The sequence below is a fragment of the Meles meles genome, chromosome 9 (genome assembly GCF_922984935.1).
Source record: "Meles meles chromosome 9, mMelMel3.1 paternal haplotype, whole genome shotgun sequence".
Lineage (NCBI taxonomy): Eukaryota > Metazoa > Chordata > Mammalia > Carnivora > Mustelidae > Meles > Meles meles.
In genome coordinates this window covers 70,513,700-70,533,409 of record NC_060074.1, presented here as the reverse complement: position 1 = coordinate 70,533,409, position 19,710 = coordinate 70,513,700, and the positions used below count along the sequence as shown (strand labels likewise).

General features: G+C 34.9%; 1 protein-coding gene across 1 annotated transcript in view; it reads left to right on the top strand.

Moving 5' to 3' along the window:
- The window catches only part of SP3 (Sp3 transcription factor), a 58,230-nt gene that overhangs the window by 4,112 nt on the left and 34,408 nt on the right, over positions 1–19,710 (top strand). Inside the window, exon 4 of the mRNA XM_046019278.1 lies at positions 4,702–6,061. Within this exon, the coding sequence (XP_045875234.1) occupies positions 4,702–6,061 (1,360 nt within the window). The remainder of the gene's footprint in view (positions 1–4,701; positions 6,062–19,710) is intronic.

Sequence of the window (19,710 nt, the reverse complement as noted above, 5' to 3'; positions counted from 1 at the left end):
GCTCTTTTTTGTACTTTATTACTAAAAGTTGTATAGTTAATTTTAGTAGTCAGGAAATACAAGATGGGGAGTTTCATGCAGTAATAGTTTGTCTAATCTGTATTGATGTGAATTTCTGAGTTACTAATTTGCTTATTTCATTTATACCTTAAATTGTAATCAGTTAATTGGATAATTGTTTTTATTTGAAATTGGTTTTGAGTTCTTCATTGTTTCTTGAAGACTTTTAAGAAACTTGAGTAATTGCCTGAGATTGGTTCTTAGTTTGTTTCCACCTTAGCTTCATAGTTGTTTTTGTTTCCAGTAACACTCTGCCCTTGCCTTTTTCTGGCTTTCAAAAAGCCACTTGTGGAAACTGAGAAGTTAATAATCCTTTCCGAATGCTATGCAATAAGTGGTATGAATTTTTCTTTTTTCCTTTCCACAGGTATTATCTGAGAAGATAGCCTCTTTTTTTTTTCCCCATTCAATTGCCCCTCCCCCCTCCATTTTTATGCCTGGTTGCACGGGAGAATGCCCTTGTAATGAATTGCTATAGCAACGTCCCAGGGCTACTCTTGGTTTTGGTCCTTTTTACCCTGTTATCATGTGTTTATGTACAGAGGGAGACTTAAGAATATCTTCAGTTTCAACTTTTTACAATAATGCCAACTTCCATGTCAAATGGTGTTTTGTTAGTTGTCTGGTAAGAATATTAGAATTCCTGAAAGAAACACTGGTTGATTTTTCTTGAGGGTTATTTTGAACCTGAACCAAATACTAGTTCTTGCCTTAAATGTTTTTATGTCTCTCTTCTCTTATTTCTATAGTGTTTCCATAGCCTAACACCAAACATTTTTACAACTGTTCTTTGGTCTCAGATGATTTTCCGAGTCCTCTTTTAGTGGTGTGCTGCTGATAAAATTTCTCATACAAATGAAAGGGGATTGATCAGTTCTATCATTTTCTTTGCAATGATTTTAAAGTAAATACTTTTAAGTATTCATTCAATAAATATTTACTGGTCTTTATGCCAGAAGTTGTACTAGGCATTCAGATCATTCTGTGTTCTCATAATCTTACTAATCATAATGTTATCTTAGGATTGTATAGTGCTTTATAGTTTGTAAAGCATAACCCTTTCTTTTGGTTCTTAGGACCCCACTAGGTAATAATTTTCTCATTTTTAACATAAAAATGAGTCCTGCTCTAGATCACGCACAATTCCACAGTTCTAGCTAGGACTAGAAGTCAGTTCTGAGTCATTTCTTTTCTAGTGTAATGCATTCCCCAAGCATAATGGTAAAAATCACGAAGGTCTAATAGTTTTCTGACTTGGTGTTTTCTCTCCAATTCCATTAAAAAATTTAATACTTAGTAAAATTTTTAAAACAGTAAATTTATTTCATTTAAAAGATCCTTTTTGTTGCCTGTCTTTTTTGCTTTAAATTATTTGTTGCCGTTTTTCCTCCCTCTGGGTTTGTGCTTCATAAATATTTCTTGCATATGCATTTCACCTTGGGTTTATTCGGAAAAGTTCAAATACATTATGCTGTCTTAGGTTTGAGGATTTCCCTTCAATTAATGGCCTGCATTGTTGGGAAAAGTGGTACCACAGTTTATTTTTATTCAACTTCTGGAGAGGGGCTCTTGGGTAGTACTTAGACAGATTTGTCATTTGAGTAGCTATATTTCTTTTCACAGAATTTCTTGACTAAAAAGCTGTTCACTGATGGTTCAATATCTGCCCTTACTACAATTTTGGAAGAAAGTAATACTTTAGATGCCACAAATTTGGCTTTTTTTTAAGGATAGAAAAGGACAAAATGACAGTATTGTAAAATGATTTATACCTGAGATACTGTATCCTTTGGTATAAGTTGAGTAATTTTAAATTTTAGTGCTGGTCAAAAAAAATTCAACAGTCAGTTCTCTAGAGGTAAACAGCAACCTTAGGAAAATTAAGATTTTTTTTTTTTTTAGACATTATACTTTAGTGTAGATTTCAGTATAAGGTATAGATATAAATATTTTTATTTAAAATGCCAAGAGACTGAAGTGAAATATGAATTACTGTTCTGATATTGGGAAAGATGACTTAGGCTTGTAATTCCTGAACCAGATAGAAGTTGAAGAATGACATGGAACTTTAATGACTCATCTTTTCTTTAGAAATTTAAGTTTGATAAGTTTAAGTGTTTGTATTTAAAAGATGATTATTTTAGTTCAAGCCTGCACATTTGTATGGAGTTCCACAGTTTATCTGTCTTTAGTCTCTTCCGCCTTTCTTTCAGTCTCCTTCACAGGGCCTTAGTTTATAAAACACAGACCGGATTGCACCACTCACTTGCTCAAAAACCTTTTGCAGCTTTCATTTACTATCTGTAGGATGAAGTCCAAACTCCTTAGCACAGTCTTCAAAGCCATTAACTACAGGCGTTGATAAAATATCTAGTCTTGTTCCCCATTACTTTATTCTATGAATATGAGTCTTTTCTGGATCTTCTCGAACTCCAAACCACACATTCTTTAGTTTCCTTTTGTCTGTGGCTATTGTTTTTATACCTTTATTAATGCCTCTCTCTCTCTTTCCTAGCTGCCTATGGTGAAGTCATAAATTTTATTCTAAGATTACTTTATCTCTTGTGTGAAACCTTTTTTTTTCCCATCTCCATGTTCCTAAAAACCATTTTGATCATATGGCTAGTGCACACCACTATTCACATAGCAATAGCATGTATGTGTATATCTGCTTGGATGAATTGGGAACCATTTGAAACAGAAATTGTTTATTTCATGAGCTTACTCATACATTCATTTCTACTTGGCAAATATGCTCAAATCTCTTGAATCATTAAAATGTGGTTCATCCACTGAAATACATGCTTTTCAACCATGCATCTGCATGAAAATTAGGTAGTTCCTTTAAGAAACTCTTCAAATATTATAGAACGAGAAGATTTTTACTGAATTTTTTGGATTGGTTCCTACTGAGAGAACAGTGTATGTCTTTTGTGTGTTCATACACCTACTTTGAGAATGTGATGAAATCCTAGATTATCCCTCCATCCCCCAATTCCACTTTCTCAAAAAGTTGGTATGTTTATTTAGAGGATTCAGAGATCCTTTGAAGCCCAGGTGTGGGCCTAGGTTGAGAATGCTGGACTGGATATGCTTAAATTTTTATTGTGTAGTGATATGCAGAGTCACAGGAAGTTGCCTATAGATCTAGAAGGAAGTGGCATAGGAATGGCTTTATTTTGAGGGTGAGTAATTCATATAGGATCTCATTCCTCGTATCTTTACTCTTGGTCTTAGTGGGAGACAAGCTTAGTATAGAATTAAAAGGCCTGGCTTCTGGAATTAGACTTGGCCTAGTTTTAAATCCTGTCTTGGCCATTTGAGACCTGTGTGGTTTTGTTTCTCAGTTATTTCATTTGTGAAATGAAGATAGTAATAACCTGCCTCATGGGATTGTTGTAAGGCGTAAATGATACAAATCACTATCATGGTACTTGGCATTGAAAGAATGGCTCTGCTCTGCTTTCGGCTCAGGTCATGATCCCAGGGTTCTGGGATCGAGCCCCGCATCGGGCTCTCTGCTCCACGGGGAGCCTGCTTCCTCCTCTCTCTCTCTCTCTGCCTGCCTCTCTGCCTACTTGTGATTTCTGTCTGTCAAATAAATAAATAAAAATCTTTAAAAACAAAACAATGTAAAGAAAGAATGGCTCTGGTGTGAGACATTACTTTATTCCCTTAAAAAATTTCACTCTTTGACATTGTTGTATTAGATTTTATTGCTTCCTACTTTCCTTTGTTGGTATTTTTCCAGTGTTGCCTAATCCATAAAATATGAGCATGGTAACTTAGAATTCTATCACATCACAGAATGTACAGTGTATATGTCTATCATCATACTGCAAATTTAAATAGAGTAGTAGGTAAAACCATTGTCTATATCCTCCAGCTTTTAGAGTCTAGAAAAACCTTTCAAATGGAGTGACTTTGCCATGTGGTCATAGTTCAATAATCTTTCCTCATTAAAAATTTTTAAGGTCTCTTTCTCTCTCTCTCTCTCTCTCTCTTTTTGTAGTTCATGGGAAAAGTAAAGAATTTGATGGCTTGCTAATGGAATAGCCTTAGCAAAGAGTTTACTCTGGAGCACATTAATGCATGCCACAAAAGAGTAGTTTTTGACTTAAGGTTTACAGCAATAATACAAATACTGACTTTTCTAACTCAGATAACTTGATAATACTGTACTAGTTATGTTCCTTTTTGTATACAAATACAATGTACCTAATTAGTGATACGTATTTTAGTATGTTATATATATATATTTTTAACTCTTCAGTGTTTGAGATAATACTTGATTTGACCTGTCCTTGATTTTCTAGCCACTTACACTTCTGTTGATTTAACTATATGGATTAGAGATCATAGGTGAGGAATTAGAAGACCAGTTGGTAAAACAAAGATTACTCTGATTGAAATTTTTTTCCTGCTCAAATAGTTATCTTTGCAGTAACTAACAAAATTGGAAATAATGATTATTGTAGTTTATGTAGTACTGCTTCAGTATTTGAAGTCTGCTATGTAATTAAGAGAACTTTTAATTTCAGGTAGTAGAATTTCTGTCAGTTTTTAGATTTTTTTTTGATGACTGGTTTAAATATGCTGCAAGTAATAAATCATGTAACATTTTTTGTTTTCTTTATCCAGACAGGTGATTTGGCTTCTGCGCAATTAGGAGGAGCACCAAACCGATGGGAGGTTTTGTCAGCCACACCTACAACTATAAAAGATGAAGCTGGTAATCTAGTACAGATTCCAAGTGCTGCTACGTCGAGTGGGCAGTATGTCCTTCCCCTTCAGAATTTGCAGAATCAACAAATATTTTCAGTTGCACCAGGATCAGATTCATCAAATGGTACAGTGTCCAATGTTCAATATCAAGTAATACCACAGATTCAGTCAACAGATGGTCAGCAGGTTCAAATTGGCTTCACAGGCTCTTCAGATAATGGGGGTATAAATCAAGAAAGTGGCCAAATTCAGATCATTCCTGGCTCTAATCAGACCTTGCTTTCCTCTGGAACACCTCCTGCTAATATCCAGAATCTCATACCACAGACTGGTCAAGTCCAGGTTCAGGGAGTCGCAATTGGTGGTTCATCTTTTCCTGGCCAAACCCAAGTAGTTGCTAATGTGCCTCTTGGTCTGCCAGGAAATATTACCTTTGTACCAATCAATAGTGTTGATCTAGATTCTTTGGGACTCTCGGGCAGTTCTCAGACAATGACTGCAGGCATTAATGCCGATGGACATTTGATAAACACAGGACAAGCTATGGATAGTTCAGACAATTCAGAAAGGACTGGTGAGCGGGTTTCTCCTGATATTAATGAAACTAATACTGATACAGATTTATTTGTGCCAACGTCATCTTCATCACAGTTGCCTGTTACTATAGATAGTACAGGTATATTACAACAAAACACAAATAGCTTGACTACTTCTAGTGGGCAAGTCCATTCTTCAGATCTTCAGGGAAATTATATCCAGTCGCCTGTTTCTGAAGAGACACAGGCTCAGAATATTCAGGTTTCTACAGCACAGCCTGTTGTACAACATCTACAACTTCCAGAGTCTCAGCAGCCAACCAGTCAAGCCCAAATTGTGCAAGGTATTACACCACAGACAATCCATGGTGTGCAAGCCAGTGGTCAAAATATATCACAACAGGCTTTGCAAAATCTTCAGTTGCAGCTGAATCCTGGAACCTTTTTAATTCAGGCACAGACAGTGACCCCTTCTGGACAGATAACTTGGCAAACCTTTCAAGTACAAGGGGTCCAGAACTTGCAGAATTTGCAAATACAGAATACTGCTGCCCAACAAATAACTTTGACGCCTGTTCAGACACTCACGCTTGGTCAAGTTGCAGCAGGTGGAGCCTTGACTTCAACTCCAGTTAGTCTAAGCACTGGTCAGTTGCCAAATCTACAGACAGTTACAGTAAACTCTATAGATTCTACTGGTATACAGCTCCACCCAGGAGAGAATGCTGACAGTCCTGCAGGTGAGTCTTAAGTCATGTCATGCCATAGATCAGTGATTTGTTGACATGTAGGGATATTTTTTGCTTTAAGGTATTTTCAATACATCTGGCTATCTTTACAGGTGATGATACATTTCCTCATGTTTGTATGAAGTGTAGACATTAAGATGTCTTCCAGATTATTCTTAAAAGTTTTAAAGTCAAGGATTCATTTCTCCATTATGCCGTAAATTACGTGTTTAGTTTTTCCTTAATTTTGTATGTTTTCATATCTGATTGGTATTGTCAAGCATTACAGAATTTTTATTTGGCAGGTTAGGTATCTTGGTTTTGCTTCTTGTGTGTAAATTACATATTTTTGCATTATATTTGGTTGGGGAGTCAGATTGGCATGGTGAAAACATGGCACTGGGAGCCAAGACTATTTATGTTGTCTCACCCACTAGCTAGCTGTGTGATTGTGGTCAGATACCTTTTTTCTTTTAAGCTTGGTTTTCTCATTATATAAAATGGAATTATTGGACTAGGTAACTATATCCTAGAGTACTTTACAGACCTAAAATTCTTTTATTCTGTGAGAGTTTATTCTTCTAAGTGTATAGTGAATATTAAATTTAACTGTGCTAGATATATTGTTATTGATAGTATGGGTAGAAATTTCATAAGTCTACTCTTTGAATGTTGGCAGAAATTAAATAATATAGTTTAAAAGAGATGGTATCATCATTACCTTAATGTTCATTTAGATAACATGTTACGAATGTTTTGTTGTGCACTAAATTCTTAGTTTTATACTTCTTTGTATTTGGGTTCTTGTGACTGTAATTATTATAATCTTCCATTGAGTCCAAGATTCCAAGCTCTTACATTAGGACCCTTGAATTTGATTTATTGAAGTAATTCCTATCACAGTAGAGATTACGTTTTTTCTTTGGAGAAATTTGTCATCTATCCTTAGAAAATTGGCATTATTCTAAAGTCTCAGATCTGTACTTGGCAAGCCTTTAATTGCATTTGAGCTTTCTGAAGCAATGGTTCAGAGCACCCATTTTCAAAGCATGGTCTGTGGACTCTTGGTGGATCCCTGAGACCCTCTCAGAAATCTTTGATGTCAGATTACTTTTCTTAATACTGAAGTTATTTGCCTTTTTCATTGTGTTGATGTTTACACAAAATGGCTTGTTCCTTAGCAAAAATGAGATTAGTGGCACCAAACTATTTTGCTAGTTGTTACATTCTTCATGATCATGTATTTGCAGTTAAAAAAGAAAAATACTGTTTTCACTTAAGAATGACTTTGATGAACTAGTCAAAATAGTTATTTTTACTAAATCTTGACCCTTGAGTGCTGCATTTCCTTTTCTAAAAATTAGCTTTACTGAAATATATTCACATGCCATAAAATTCAAGCTTTGAAGTACATAATTCAGTGTTTTTTTTTTAAATGTAGTTACAGACTTGTACAGCCATCACCACTATCAAATTTTAGAATTTTTTCACAAAAAAACTCAAGCCCATCAGCAGTCCCTCCTCATTACCTCATTCCCCTTAATCCCTGGTAACCTTAACCTGTTTTCTGTCTCTTTGGATTTGCCTATTCTGGACTTGACTATTATTTCATATCAGTGGAATAATACGTTTTGTGGCTTTTTGTGTCTGACTTCCTTTATTTAGTATAATATTTTCAAGGTTTATCTGTATGGTAGCCTGTGTCAGTATTTCATTCCTTTTTTGTGGCTGAGTAATACTCCACAGTGAGGTAAATGAATAAAATGCAGTATATATATCCAGTTGAGGAACAGTGTTTCTACTTTTTGGTTATTATGAATAATGCTGTGAACATTTGTGGACAGTTTTTGTGTGGGCATAATTTTGTTTCTTTCGAGTATATACTAAGGAGTGGAATTGCTGGGTTGTATGGTAACTGTTGACATTTTGAGGGACTGCCAGACTTTTTCAAAAGTGACTACACCATTGAGTGTTCTAATTTCTCTACATTCCTACCAACCTTTACAATTGTCTTTCTTTTTGATTATAGCCATCCTAATGGGTGTGAAGTATCTCATTGTATTTTTGATATACTGTTCTTGGTACTTGTCTTTGCAATATTCTTTGTGATAAAATGGGAAGTATGCTTTAGCAAAGCATTTCTGCTGTATACCAAAGTAAGATGATTGTCTTAAAATTTTTTTCTTGATTGTACAGTTGTAGGAGTTGCAAGGTGAATTATATGCTGTTTTCATGAAAGGCTGTTTTTAACTTGAAAGAACAACTGACAGACTGGTTATTGAGAGATTTGTGTATTTAAGAGCAAATACTTTCTCAAAAAAAAAAGTAAGTGAGCTGGTTACTTAAAGGAAAAAGCCTTTTTTTATTTGCTACCAATGTTAAAATTTGGGTTTTCCAGTAAAAATTAGAATTTTGGAAAACTCAATACTACTATGAATTTGACAGCTTTTACTAATAAAATACTTTTCTGATGAGATGGATAGTGATATTAATAAATGGGATTTTTGGGAGGTGTACTGTATTATAAAGAAATGTGCCAAGATTTGGAAGATCTATATGATAACTCAGTGAACCAGTAGTCGTCAAATACCAGTTCATATTTCAAAATCATGCAGGGGTAAAAAGATCCATTCAGAGTTTGAGATAGACCAATAGCAAGCGTTTGGAAAGTTTTATCAATATGGTTTCAGGTTTTACGTTGCAACTGACCTATAAAGAAACTGCCACTTGTCAAGTTTGGTATATAGTATCAAAGAATGCTGAAAGGCAATAAAATTACCTCTTTTCCAACCATGTATATTTGTAAGACTAGATATTCTTTCTCTGCTTCACCCCAAGCCCCATGCTGCAAACAGAATGCGGAGGCAAAATAGGAGACTCTAGTTGTATTCTTTTAATCTAGACATTTTATAAGAGTTCTGGAAAAATGCAAAACATGGTCTTTCTTCTCATTAAGCTTTTGTTTTATATTTTTGGAAAATAGTAGTTTTTCATAAAAACGTCAATTTATGTTAACATGCAATGGATTTATTATTCTTAAAACAGAAAATTATAGTTTCTCATAATTTTTAATATGGTAGATACTAAATATGTAATCTATATGAACAAAAACTTTTGGAGACCTCAGTAGTATTTAAGAGTTTAGAAGGAGTTCTGAGACCAGAAAGTTGGAGAATATTGATAGATGGACATATTTCTAAAGATATAGCTGGTAGCTTTTTAAGCTTGGACAAAATTAATGTTATGGAGATCTATACATGTTAAAAGAAATCCTAGGAGTTTTATTTGTGATTTTTGTGGATTTATGAGATTGTTACAAATCACCAAATCTTCAGTACAGTGATTTATTTCTAAAATACTATCAAAATAGCAACATTGTATGAATTAGATACAAAATGGACTTTAAATTTTTTTTAAATTTTACTACAAATTTTAACATAGTTTCATTTTGTGTTTTAGAGAGAGAGCGAGCTGGTGTGGGGCAGAGGGGGCAGAGGGGGCGAGAGGAAATCTTAAGTAGGCGCCACATCCAGTGCAGAGCCAAGGCGGGGCTTGATCTCATGACCCTGAGATCATGACCTGAGCTGAAATCAAGAGTCAGATGCTTAACCAACTGGACCACCTAGGTGCCCTTAAGATGGACTTTTTAAAGTGGTAATATAGTATTGAATGGTGATAAGGAAGGGTAAAATAGGGATGTGCTCTGGGAGAACATTAAATGTGAATTTCGTCCCAGTTTTAAAAGGACTAGGGAAAAAATTGAGAAAATAAAAGTTAGGGGCGCCTGGGTGGCACAGTGGGTTAAAGCCTCTGCCTTCGGCTCAGATCATGATCACAGGGTCCTGGGATCGAGCCCCACATCAGGCCCTCTGCTTCCTCCTCTCTCTCTGCCTGCCTCTCTGCCTATGTGTGATCTCTATCTGTCAAATAAAATCTTAAAAAAAAAAAAGTTAAAGAGAAAGAACAAATGCTGCAAAGTACACAACAGCATGTTTAATAATGAAACCCAGGAAATTTTAATTTTGGGAAGATTTGGTGATAGGAGAACTGCCCTTGGTGTACTGTCTTTTTAAATTGGCAAGAAACAAGATAAATTACTTTAAGATGTATCTCACCTGAAAATAAGAATAAAAATTTTTTGTCTTTGTTAGAGCATAGTATGCCCAGAGGAAAGGCTTAATTAACACTTTTACATCATTGGTTTGAAATTTGTATTTGATAAGCATGGAAATAATGTAATATTTTTCATAATAAATGAGAAGACACAGATTTTTTTACTGGAACTCTGGAATTTCTTTGACTTTTTGTTTTTCTTAAGCTGCCCTTCAACAAAAATGACCTCTGCTTCAGCTTGTTTAAGGCAGTGAGTCTGACTCTGGACCCCTCCTCATGTTGGGTGTGTTTAGTGCCTCTGACCCTTTAGAAACCAGATCCCCATTTTCCTTGGGAGGTAGAGCAGCTCATCATGCCCCAAGCTGCAGTCCCACTCACTGTTAATATTTGTTTGTTTCTTTTTCATTGAGAAGATGCATGTAGATTTAGAGAACTTCTGTTTTTGAAGTTTTACTTTGTCTACCATTGCTGTGTGGTGGGAAGAGACAAAGTATGGATTTGTCTATCTTTCCAAAGCTTTTTCTAGTCAGAAAATTTCCCCAAAGTTCAAACCAAGACTTATTCAGTCTTCTCAAATTTCAGTCCTTTACAAGATTTTGTTTTATATGAGTACAAGTTTGTCCTTTAAGACTAGGAATATTTAAAATTCAGTCAGGTGTTTGAAGTAGGAAGAAAGGTTTATGGAAATCATTACTTCTTTAGAACAAAAAACCTGACGTTTGGTTGTGGACTTATTGGTAGCTGGGCTTTTTAAAATTAACAGTGAATGGAAGCATTACAAAAAGTTGGATTTTGGGGGTGCCTGGGTGGCTCAGTCATTAAGTGTTTGCCTTCAGCTCAGGTCATGATCCTAGGGTCCTGGCATCCAGCCCGGCATCAGGCTCCCTGCTCAATGGGAAGCCTGCTTCTCACTCTCACACTCCCCCTGCTGGTGTTCCCTCTTGCTGTGTCTGTCAAATAAATAAAGTCTTTTTAAAAAAAGTTGGATTTTTAAAACTTTTATAGTTAATTTAAGTATTCAGGAGCAAAAGGGAGAGAGAGATGTGTCAGCTACTGTATAGGTGTTTTTAGATATATCATCTGATGTAATTCTTTCTTGCAGTAATCCTGTTACTATTTAACATTTGGGTAGGGAAGGAAACTGGCCCAGAGCTTTTCACAACAGCCTTTGGTGTTTTGGTTGGTTGGGTCTTTTTTTGTTGTTGTTATTTGTTTTTTTGGTTTTTCTGGTTGTTGTTTTTCTATACCACACTGACTTGATGTTCTGCAATTTAATTTATATCAGTTTTTTTTTTCTTTCATTTTCTGGAGAAAGATATTAACTAGCCTTATGTATTTCTTTCATGGTAAGTGGAGGGAATGTCTTCTGGAACATCTTTATTGGTGATTCTAACAAAATAAACGTATTGGTTTTTGGTTTTGTCTAAGGAATCACATGTCAGAACTGGCTGATGATAGGAATGTACAAATACTGCTAAAAGGCCAAACCAAATGGTTGAAAAGCAGAGTGTATGGTGGAAATGCAGTATTTTTAGAGCTAAAGAAAGAATGGGAAAAAATGAATGCCATCCATGATGATTTAAAGTGATTGGTAGATCTTTTAGCCTTCTTACGCAAATAGGGGACCAATCTAGCTATTGTTTTATGTAGACCTTAAAGTTTTATTATTAAATACAACCTGAGAACCTTTTAGTTAGGTATTGTATAGTATATCCTGCTTTGTTCTAATTCTTAGTTCTTCATTTGGGAATCTGTACACTGTATATGCATGCCATGTTCTTTCACTAAATTTAAACATTTTTTTCTAAAAATTTCTAAAATTTTTATTTCAGAGCTTGAGAAAATCCTTCATATTCTGATTTTCTCAACAGTATTTTTTGTTCATTCAATTTTAGTGTTACCATAATTGTGTATTTTCCGTACTTTATTAAAGTTCACTTTATCTGGTTATAAAGTAAAAGATCTTTGTTATGGAAAATAAAAACATGAAAATTTTAATGTAGAAAGTGGAAATCTCTATAATCTCTCAGGAATCAAACTTGGTGTCATATGTTTTTAATATTGTAATTAATTATATTGCCTCTACAGTTCTTTTATCCTGTTTACTTTTTACTTTTTTTTTTTTTTTTTTTTAAATAGGATGAACATACCTGCTAAGTATTTAGGTCAGGAATTATAGCCTATTTAATAATCTGTTAATATAGACAAAAGTAACCCAATATGAGGAAGAGCCAAGGATCAGTCAGGTTCACTGTTTAAAACCAAGCTGGAGTAGGGCTCCCTTGTATTAAAGGGGAGCTTAGAAAAAAAATGGTGCTGCTTTATGTTACTCAAAGGTATGGCTTAAATGAGGCTTACTTCCACACTTACAGATGAGAAGAGGACACAAGGAAGTAGGACAGGAGCACAACCTGTGATCGGCATTTGCACCAGCCTGAAGCATTGAACTGTTAGCTCAGTGTCTGGATTTGTGATATCTCCATTATTTTCTCCAAAGCCAGTATAAAACCTGGGTCTGCACTGGGGCTAGAGAGACTTGATAGAAGAAGCACTTGTAAAAATTCCAGACATGGAGCTGTAATACAGAGGAAAATTTTACTCAAGATAAGCCTGAAAACTTAAATTCCAAAATACATGATAAAAAATCTATAAAGATAGCCAGTAAAATCAACAATTTGGAAATGAATTCACGTTGTATTAAAGAACAACGTATTGAAGTGTTTAATCATTGTTTTTGATTGTCAATCAGATAAAGCTGTAGCATTTTTAGAAAAGAAGTTGTAAAGCAAGGGTAGATATGTAAAAGAAACAATCAGAAATCCTAGAAATGAGAAACATTTGTTTCGAAAACACATTGGTGAACATATTGATATTTCTGAAATCAGGAGTACATGTTACAATCCATGGCATGTCAATGTTTAATTGACAGTGCTTTTTCTTTTTTTACTGCTAATTGTGTGTCTTGTCAGCATTGTCTTAGATTAGAGGATATAGAGAAATTCGCGGAGGGGTGAGAGGAAGGAGGAAACAGGACAACTTTTAGGCTAGACCTAGAAAAAGAGTGAGTCAATAGTAATATACTAAGGAATTTGCCCAAAATACAGAATAGAGATAATGAATGAGTAGTTAAGAGACTTGAAAGATAGAGAGCCACAACGCAGAAATTTTAGAAAAAGAGAGTAGATTGAATGGCAGGACAAGCAGTATTTGTTGAGATAATGGATGAGAATTTTGTGTTGAAGAAATATAGTTTGCAGATGAAAATTTTACTTCCAAGTATTAAGTAACATAAGCAGAAATAAGTTCACCGCTAAAATTATGGAGAAAGGTAATCTTAAATTTAGCAGAAAGAAAAGACAGATTAGCCACACACACAGATCCCAAAAGATGGTTTGGTAATATCTTCACAGTACCAACAGAAAATAACCAGCAGCCAAGAATTCTATATGCAATTAAACTTCTACTCAAGGGTTAGGATGTAGTGAAGACATTTTAATTCAAGGCCTGAGAATTTACAATTTCAAAGACCCTTACTAAACTAACTACTGAAGGATTAAGTGGAAGAATGTTTCCAGAGGAAATGAATGGGAAATGAGGAAATGATAGTGATCACAGAAGTGGCTAAAAAATTAAGTTTATTTTTTAATTTTTAAAAAGATTTTATTTATTAGATAGAGCGTGAGCAGGTGGTAAGGGCAGAGGGAGAGAGAGAAACAAGACTCCCTGCTTAGCAGGGAGCCGAATGGGGAAGGACCCAGAGATCACGACCTGAGCCAGAGTCAAGACACTTAACTGACTGAGCCACCCAGGCACTCAGAATTAACCGTTTCACTGACAATAAAATACTTGCAACTTTAAAAGTTGTAGGGAATTTCAAAAATACATAAAAGTAGAAAAATGTATAATGAACCTTAATGTAACTACCTTGCAGCTTCAACATTTATTAGTATTCTGTCATTCTTGTTTCCTCTGTTTCTGGCATTTAAAATTTTATTCTTGGTGGAGTATTTTATTTATTTTTGAAGATTGTATTTGTTAGAGGGTGTGTGTGCATGTGGGGAGAGAGGAGGCGGGTGGAGGGGAAGGGAGAAGGAGAGGGAAAGGGAGAGAATCTCAAGCAGACTGCTTGCCAAGCACTGCCCTCCATGGGGTTCAATCCCACGACCCTGAGATCAACCGACTGAGCCATATAGGGGTCCCTCTTGCTGGAGCATTTTATTTTATTTTATTTTTTTAAAGATTTTATTTATTTATTTGACAGAGAGAGAGAGAGAGATCACAAGGAGGAAGAGAGGCAGGCAGAGAGAGGAAGGGAAGCAGGCTCCCCACAGAGCAGAGAGCCGGATGTGAGGCTTAATCCCAGGAACCTGAGATCAGAAGGCAGAGGCTTTAACCCACTGAGCCACCCAGGCGCCCCGCTGGAGCATTTTAAAGTAGAATTTCAGAATTGTATAATTTTACCCAGAAATACTGGTGGAATGTTCAGTGTGTGGTTTGGGAGCCCCTGAGGCCCCTTTTTTGTGAGGTCAAAGCTATTTGCATAATAATACTAAGGTATTATTTGCCTTTTTTACTGTTGTGTTTTCCTGAGGCTACACAATGTGTGATAACACAACAGATTGAACACAGAAGCTGATAGGAGGATCTACTTGTTTACTAATAAGCTAGATATTAAAAGAGATGTGCAAAAACTTCCTGTTGTTTTTACTTTTTGAAAATCTATTTTCCATTAAAATGTTACTTATGTTACTATTTGAATTTGTTATTTTAAATTTAATAAGTACAGCTTTAAAATTTTCCCAGTTCTGATTCCTAACATGGTAATATGTATATATATGTCTACTTATGTAAACAAAAGCCCTTTGAAGTGTTCAAATATTTAAACAAGTTTTCCCATTTTTTATAAAGACATAATTTACATGCAGTAAAATGCATCGTTTTTAATGCATAATTCTCTACATTTTGACAACCACGTGTAGTTATATAATCACCACCATACTCAGGATACAGTATCATTTCATCATTCCTTCCAGTTCCCATGAGCCACTTCATAGTTCGCCACTCTCCCTTACCCTGTCCTCTGGCAAATAGGTATAATTCACATAACAAAAGTTCCTTGACATCCTCAGCAACTTTTTTTTTTTTTTTTCCTCAGCAACTTTTAAGTTAAAGTGACCATGAGTTTAGAAGAGTTAAATGTTTGAGACCTGCTCTGATGAATAAGGATTTTTAAAAATATTAACACAGTACCATTATTTACTATACCCTATATTTCTATTAATCTTTTAATATTACCCAATATTTTCTCAATGTTTAGTTTTCCCCAACTGATTAAAAAAAGTCTTAATAGTTGAAGGGGATTAAGAGGTACAGACTTCCAGTTGCAAAATAAATAAGTCATAGAGATGAAAGTACAGCATAGGGAGTATAAAATAGTAATGTTGTAATAACGTATGGTGTCAGATGGTACTAATTGTGATGAGCAATGAGTAATGTATAGAATTGTCAGAGCAATATATTGTATACCTAAAACTAATATAACACTGTCAATTATACTTCAGTTACAAATTTTTAAAAACTTTAAAAAAGGTGTTTTTAGAATTAATTTGTTCAAATTAGGATTTAAACAGGGACTGTGTATTTTATTGGTGTGCCTCTAGCTCTCTGCTTTTCAGCTAATGTATTACCAGCTTTTCATTGTCATTTGGATTCATTATTTCATTTGGGTTTGTAAAATGGTGATTTTTCTAAATTCTGAATCCTTTTGTGTTACAGCTTTGAATCTTCCAGCAAAAACTTTACCTCATTAGCTATTTGGTTACCCAAAAGTACAGTTTGTACAAGAAAGCCAGGATAAACTATTAAATTCATTCCTTTTATTTATGTTTTTGGAATGAGTTGTTATCCTGGCTTCTATCAGAGAATCTCCTTATTTTTTTTGGACTATCATTATGAACTCATCTTGCCAATTGTGTTTTAATATATAGCAGAATTCTTGGTAGTTAATGTTTATATTGTTGAAGAAGAAATGGAATGTTAAAGATGAAAACAGAGGAATCCAGGTGTGGGTAAAGGTCCTTGTCATTTTTGAGTAGTCTTTATAGAGAAACAGTTTGGGTTTTGTTTTTTATTTTTGTTTTTGTTTTTTTAGCAGAAATTTAAATTTTGATGTAAGCATCAAGAGAAAAAAATGCAATTTTTAACTTGTAAATTGGGGCAGGAGGTAGAAAATTATCAGTGCAATAGAAAATAGAAAAGGAGAAGAAATGTGGCAAGGAAAAAAAAATCATAGATACAGAAATTTCAGGACAGTTCTGAAAAGGAAACAGGAAAAAGATACTAGTAATACCACAGCCAGTTAAGTTGGTAAATTATTTGCTAGTATTCTGCTATATAATCTTCCAGTCTTTTTTCTGTGTATATTATATACTATTAAATGTCTTGATAAAATTGAGGTTATATACATAACAACTATGTAGCTTTTTTCCAAACAATGTATTGTGTGTATTTTCCCACAGTAATTTTCTACATGATTATTTGGTTTCATTACTAAGTATTTTGTATGGATGTTTCATGATTTAACTAATCCTCTATTGTCAGGTGTTTAGGTTCTCATTTTTTCTGTTACATAGAAATCTTTGCTCACATTTCTAATTACTTCTTATGCAGAAGTACTAGAAGTGGAATTGTTATTAGGTTAAAGAATGTTAACTGTTGAAGGCTTTTCTATATTTTGCGTAAATGCTCTTCCACCAGAGTTGTAGGAGTATCAGGTTTTCCATACTTTATTCATACTGGGATATCATTTTATCAAATGGGCAGAGTTTTGGAGAGTATCAGTGGAATCTAATACGTTCATTTATTATTGGGAAACTTGAACATTTTTGCCTGTTTATTGGCTGTTTCTGTTTTGTCATGTGATTTCATGGGTTTTTGTATGTTTTGCCCCCACTAATTTGTAACTTTTTTTTAAAAGACATTTTTATATGTTAAGGACATTAATTTTTGTTACCACAAATATTTTCTCCATTTGTTTGCCTTTAAGTTTGGGCGTGCTGAGTTTTGGGTACATGTAAGTTCTTACTAAATTTTATTTTATTTTATTTTTTTAAGATTTATTTGTTTGAGAGAGAGCAAACAAGCTCAAGCAGGGGAGGGAGATGGGGAGTGGGGGAGAGAGAATCTTAAGCAGATTCCCCGTTGATCAGGGAGCCCAACACAGGGCTTGATCTCATGACCCCGAGATCGTGACCTGAACTGAAACCAAGAGTCAGATGATTAACTAATTGAGCCACCCAGGCTCCCCTTACTAGATTTTTTTTGAGCAAAAAATTAGAAACGTTGAAGCAAAGTTTTCAAGGTTGTTTGTATTGATACATGGTCATCTGGTAGAATTCAAGAGTTTCTGTAAGACATTGGGAATTCAGATTTATAATTTTTATATCTAGAAAAATACCTAGAATATATTATATACCTTTCAAATAAAATCACCTTTAATGTATGTTTTTGGCAACACTTTTTATTTTCTTAGTATTCTATGGAAATACAGCGCTCACACATCCATGAGTAATTCTTTGAGGATGATACTTAAAGCCATCTCCTAAATCTTTAACATTGATAAATATAACAGCAGTATTGTTCTGTTGTAATTATACAGTTTAAATCATGCAATCTTATACAGGTCAACTAATTGAACTCATTAGATATATTTTGTTTTGTTTTGTTTTGAGAGCACACACATGAACATGCATACAGGCAGGGATAGGGAGAAAATTTCAAGCAGGTTTCACACTTGGGGGTACTGGATGTGGGGCTTGATCTCATGACCCTGAGATTATGACCTGAGCCAAAATCAAAAGTCAGAAGCCTAATGGACTGAGCCACGCAGATGCTCCTCATGAGATGCATCTTTAACAAATGGGGGCTCATGTCTGTTTTTAAATATTTATTTTTTAATAGTATATCCAATCTTAGTAACTGAAATTATTCCATAACATAGCCAGCAATAATAATGCAAGTTAGAATTCTGGATATAACAGAATGGAAATCACCTAATGTGTGATTTTTGTTAGTATGCTTTCATTGATACCTTGATCTATAGTGTCATATTTTAATCTAAGAGAATAACTTTATTAAAGCCAGCCTCTAAAATACTTAGTCATTTTAGTGGTTCTTGGAATAGTTTTTGTATTCAGCTTTATTTTATGAGGGTATTTGACGTGTGGTGCTTTTCATAAATCTCAAAAATTCTCTTCTGATAAATAGTAATGTCATCCTCCCAGCAACTTAGATAAGAGCAGTAGAGCAGTCTGTCATCATTCATTCAGTCAACAGATGCTTGAGGGTGTGCTGAAGTATTCCAAGTAATGTTTTTCTAGGTTCTTGCAGTAGTAAAGAGACAGTCTTCACACTCATGAATTTTGTGTTTTAGTGGATGAAGACAAATAGCAAACAGTAGTTTTAGATAACGAGTGTTGTGAAGAAAATGAAGTAGGGTTATGGAGTTGTAGGGAATATGGAAGAACTATGGAGGATGGTGGTTATCTTAGGTAGGATGCTTAAGAAATACCTCCTTATAAGGAAATGGAATTGAAGTACAGATCTGAACATTAAGAATGGAGCCTCTTATTGAGATCTAGAGGAAAGAGTATTCCTGGAAGAGAGAATGAATTAAGGTAGTTGGAGCTTAGTGAATGAGAGGTGTTAGAAGATGAGATTGAAAGTAGGCAGGGGCTGGATGATATAGGCCATGGTAAGGTATTTGGATTTTTATTTAAGATATTCTTGTTAATTTTTTATTCCAGAGAGAGAGCGAGCTCTGTGGGGAGGGTTGGAGGGAGAGAGAGTCCCAAGCTGACTCCACGCTAAACATGGAGCCCACAGATGTGGGGCTTGATCTCATGACCCTGAGATCATGACCTGAGCCAGAAGCAAGAGCCAGATGCTCAACCGACTATGCCACTGAGGTGCCCCTTAAAGATTTTATTTTTAAGTAATCTCAGGATGGGTCTCAAACTCACTACTTCCAAGATCAAGAGTCCCATGCTCTACAAACTGAGCCAGCCAGACACCCCTATTTATCTTTTTAATAGGAAAACAGTGGAGGATTTTGAGTATAGAAATTATGCCATTTTATTTATGTTTTAAAAGATCACTCTGGCAGATCCCTGTGGCAGGTGGGGTTGGTGGGAGTTGGAATGGCAGAAGTCAGCACAAGGTTCTTGTAATAATTAGGCAAAAGAGGATACTGAATTTGGCTAGGCTTGTAAAAAGGAAAGTCTGGGAGAGGGTAGGATAAAGGGAGAATTAGGACTTTTGTTTTGGCTTTGTTAAATATGAAATGCTTATTAGATATTCAAGTGGATGGCCTAGGTAAACAGTTGGATACTCTCTTAGGCTAGAGATAAAATTTTGGGAGTTGCTAATGTGTAGATGTGACAGGATGAAATTTTATTTGGCTGCATGATAAGCTCTGACAGGGAGCTTAAAAAAAATGCCAACAACTTGTGTTCACCTTTCTCCCAGTTCTAATGTAATTGCCATGCATG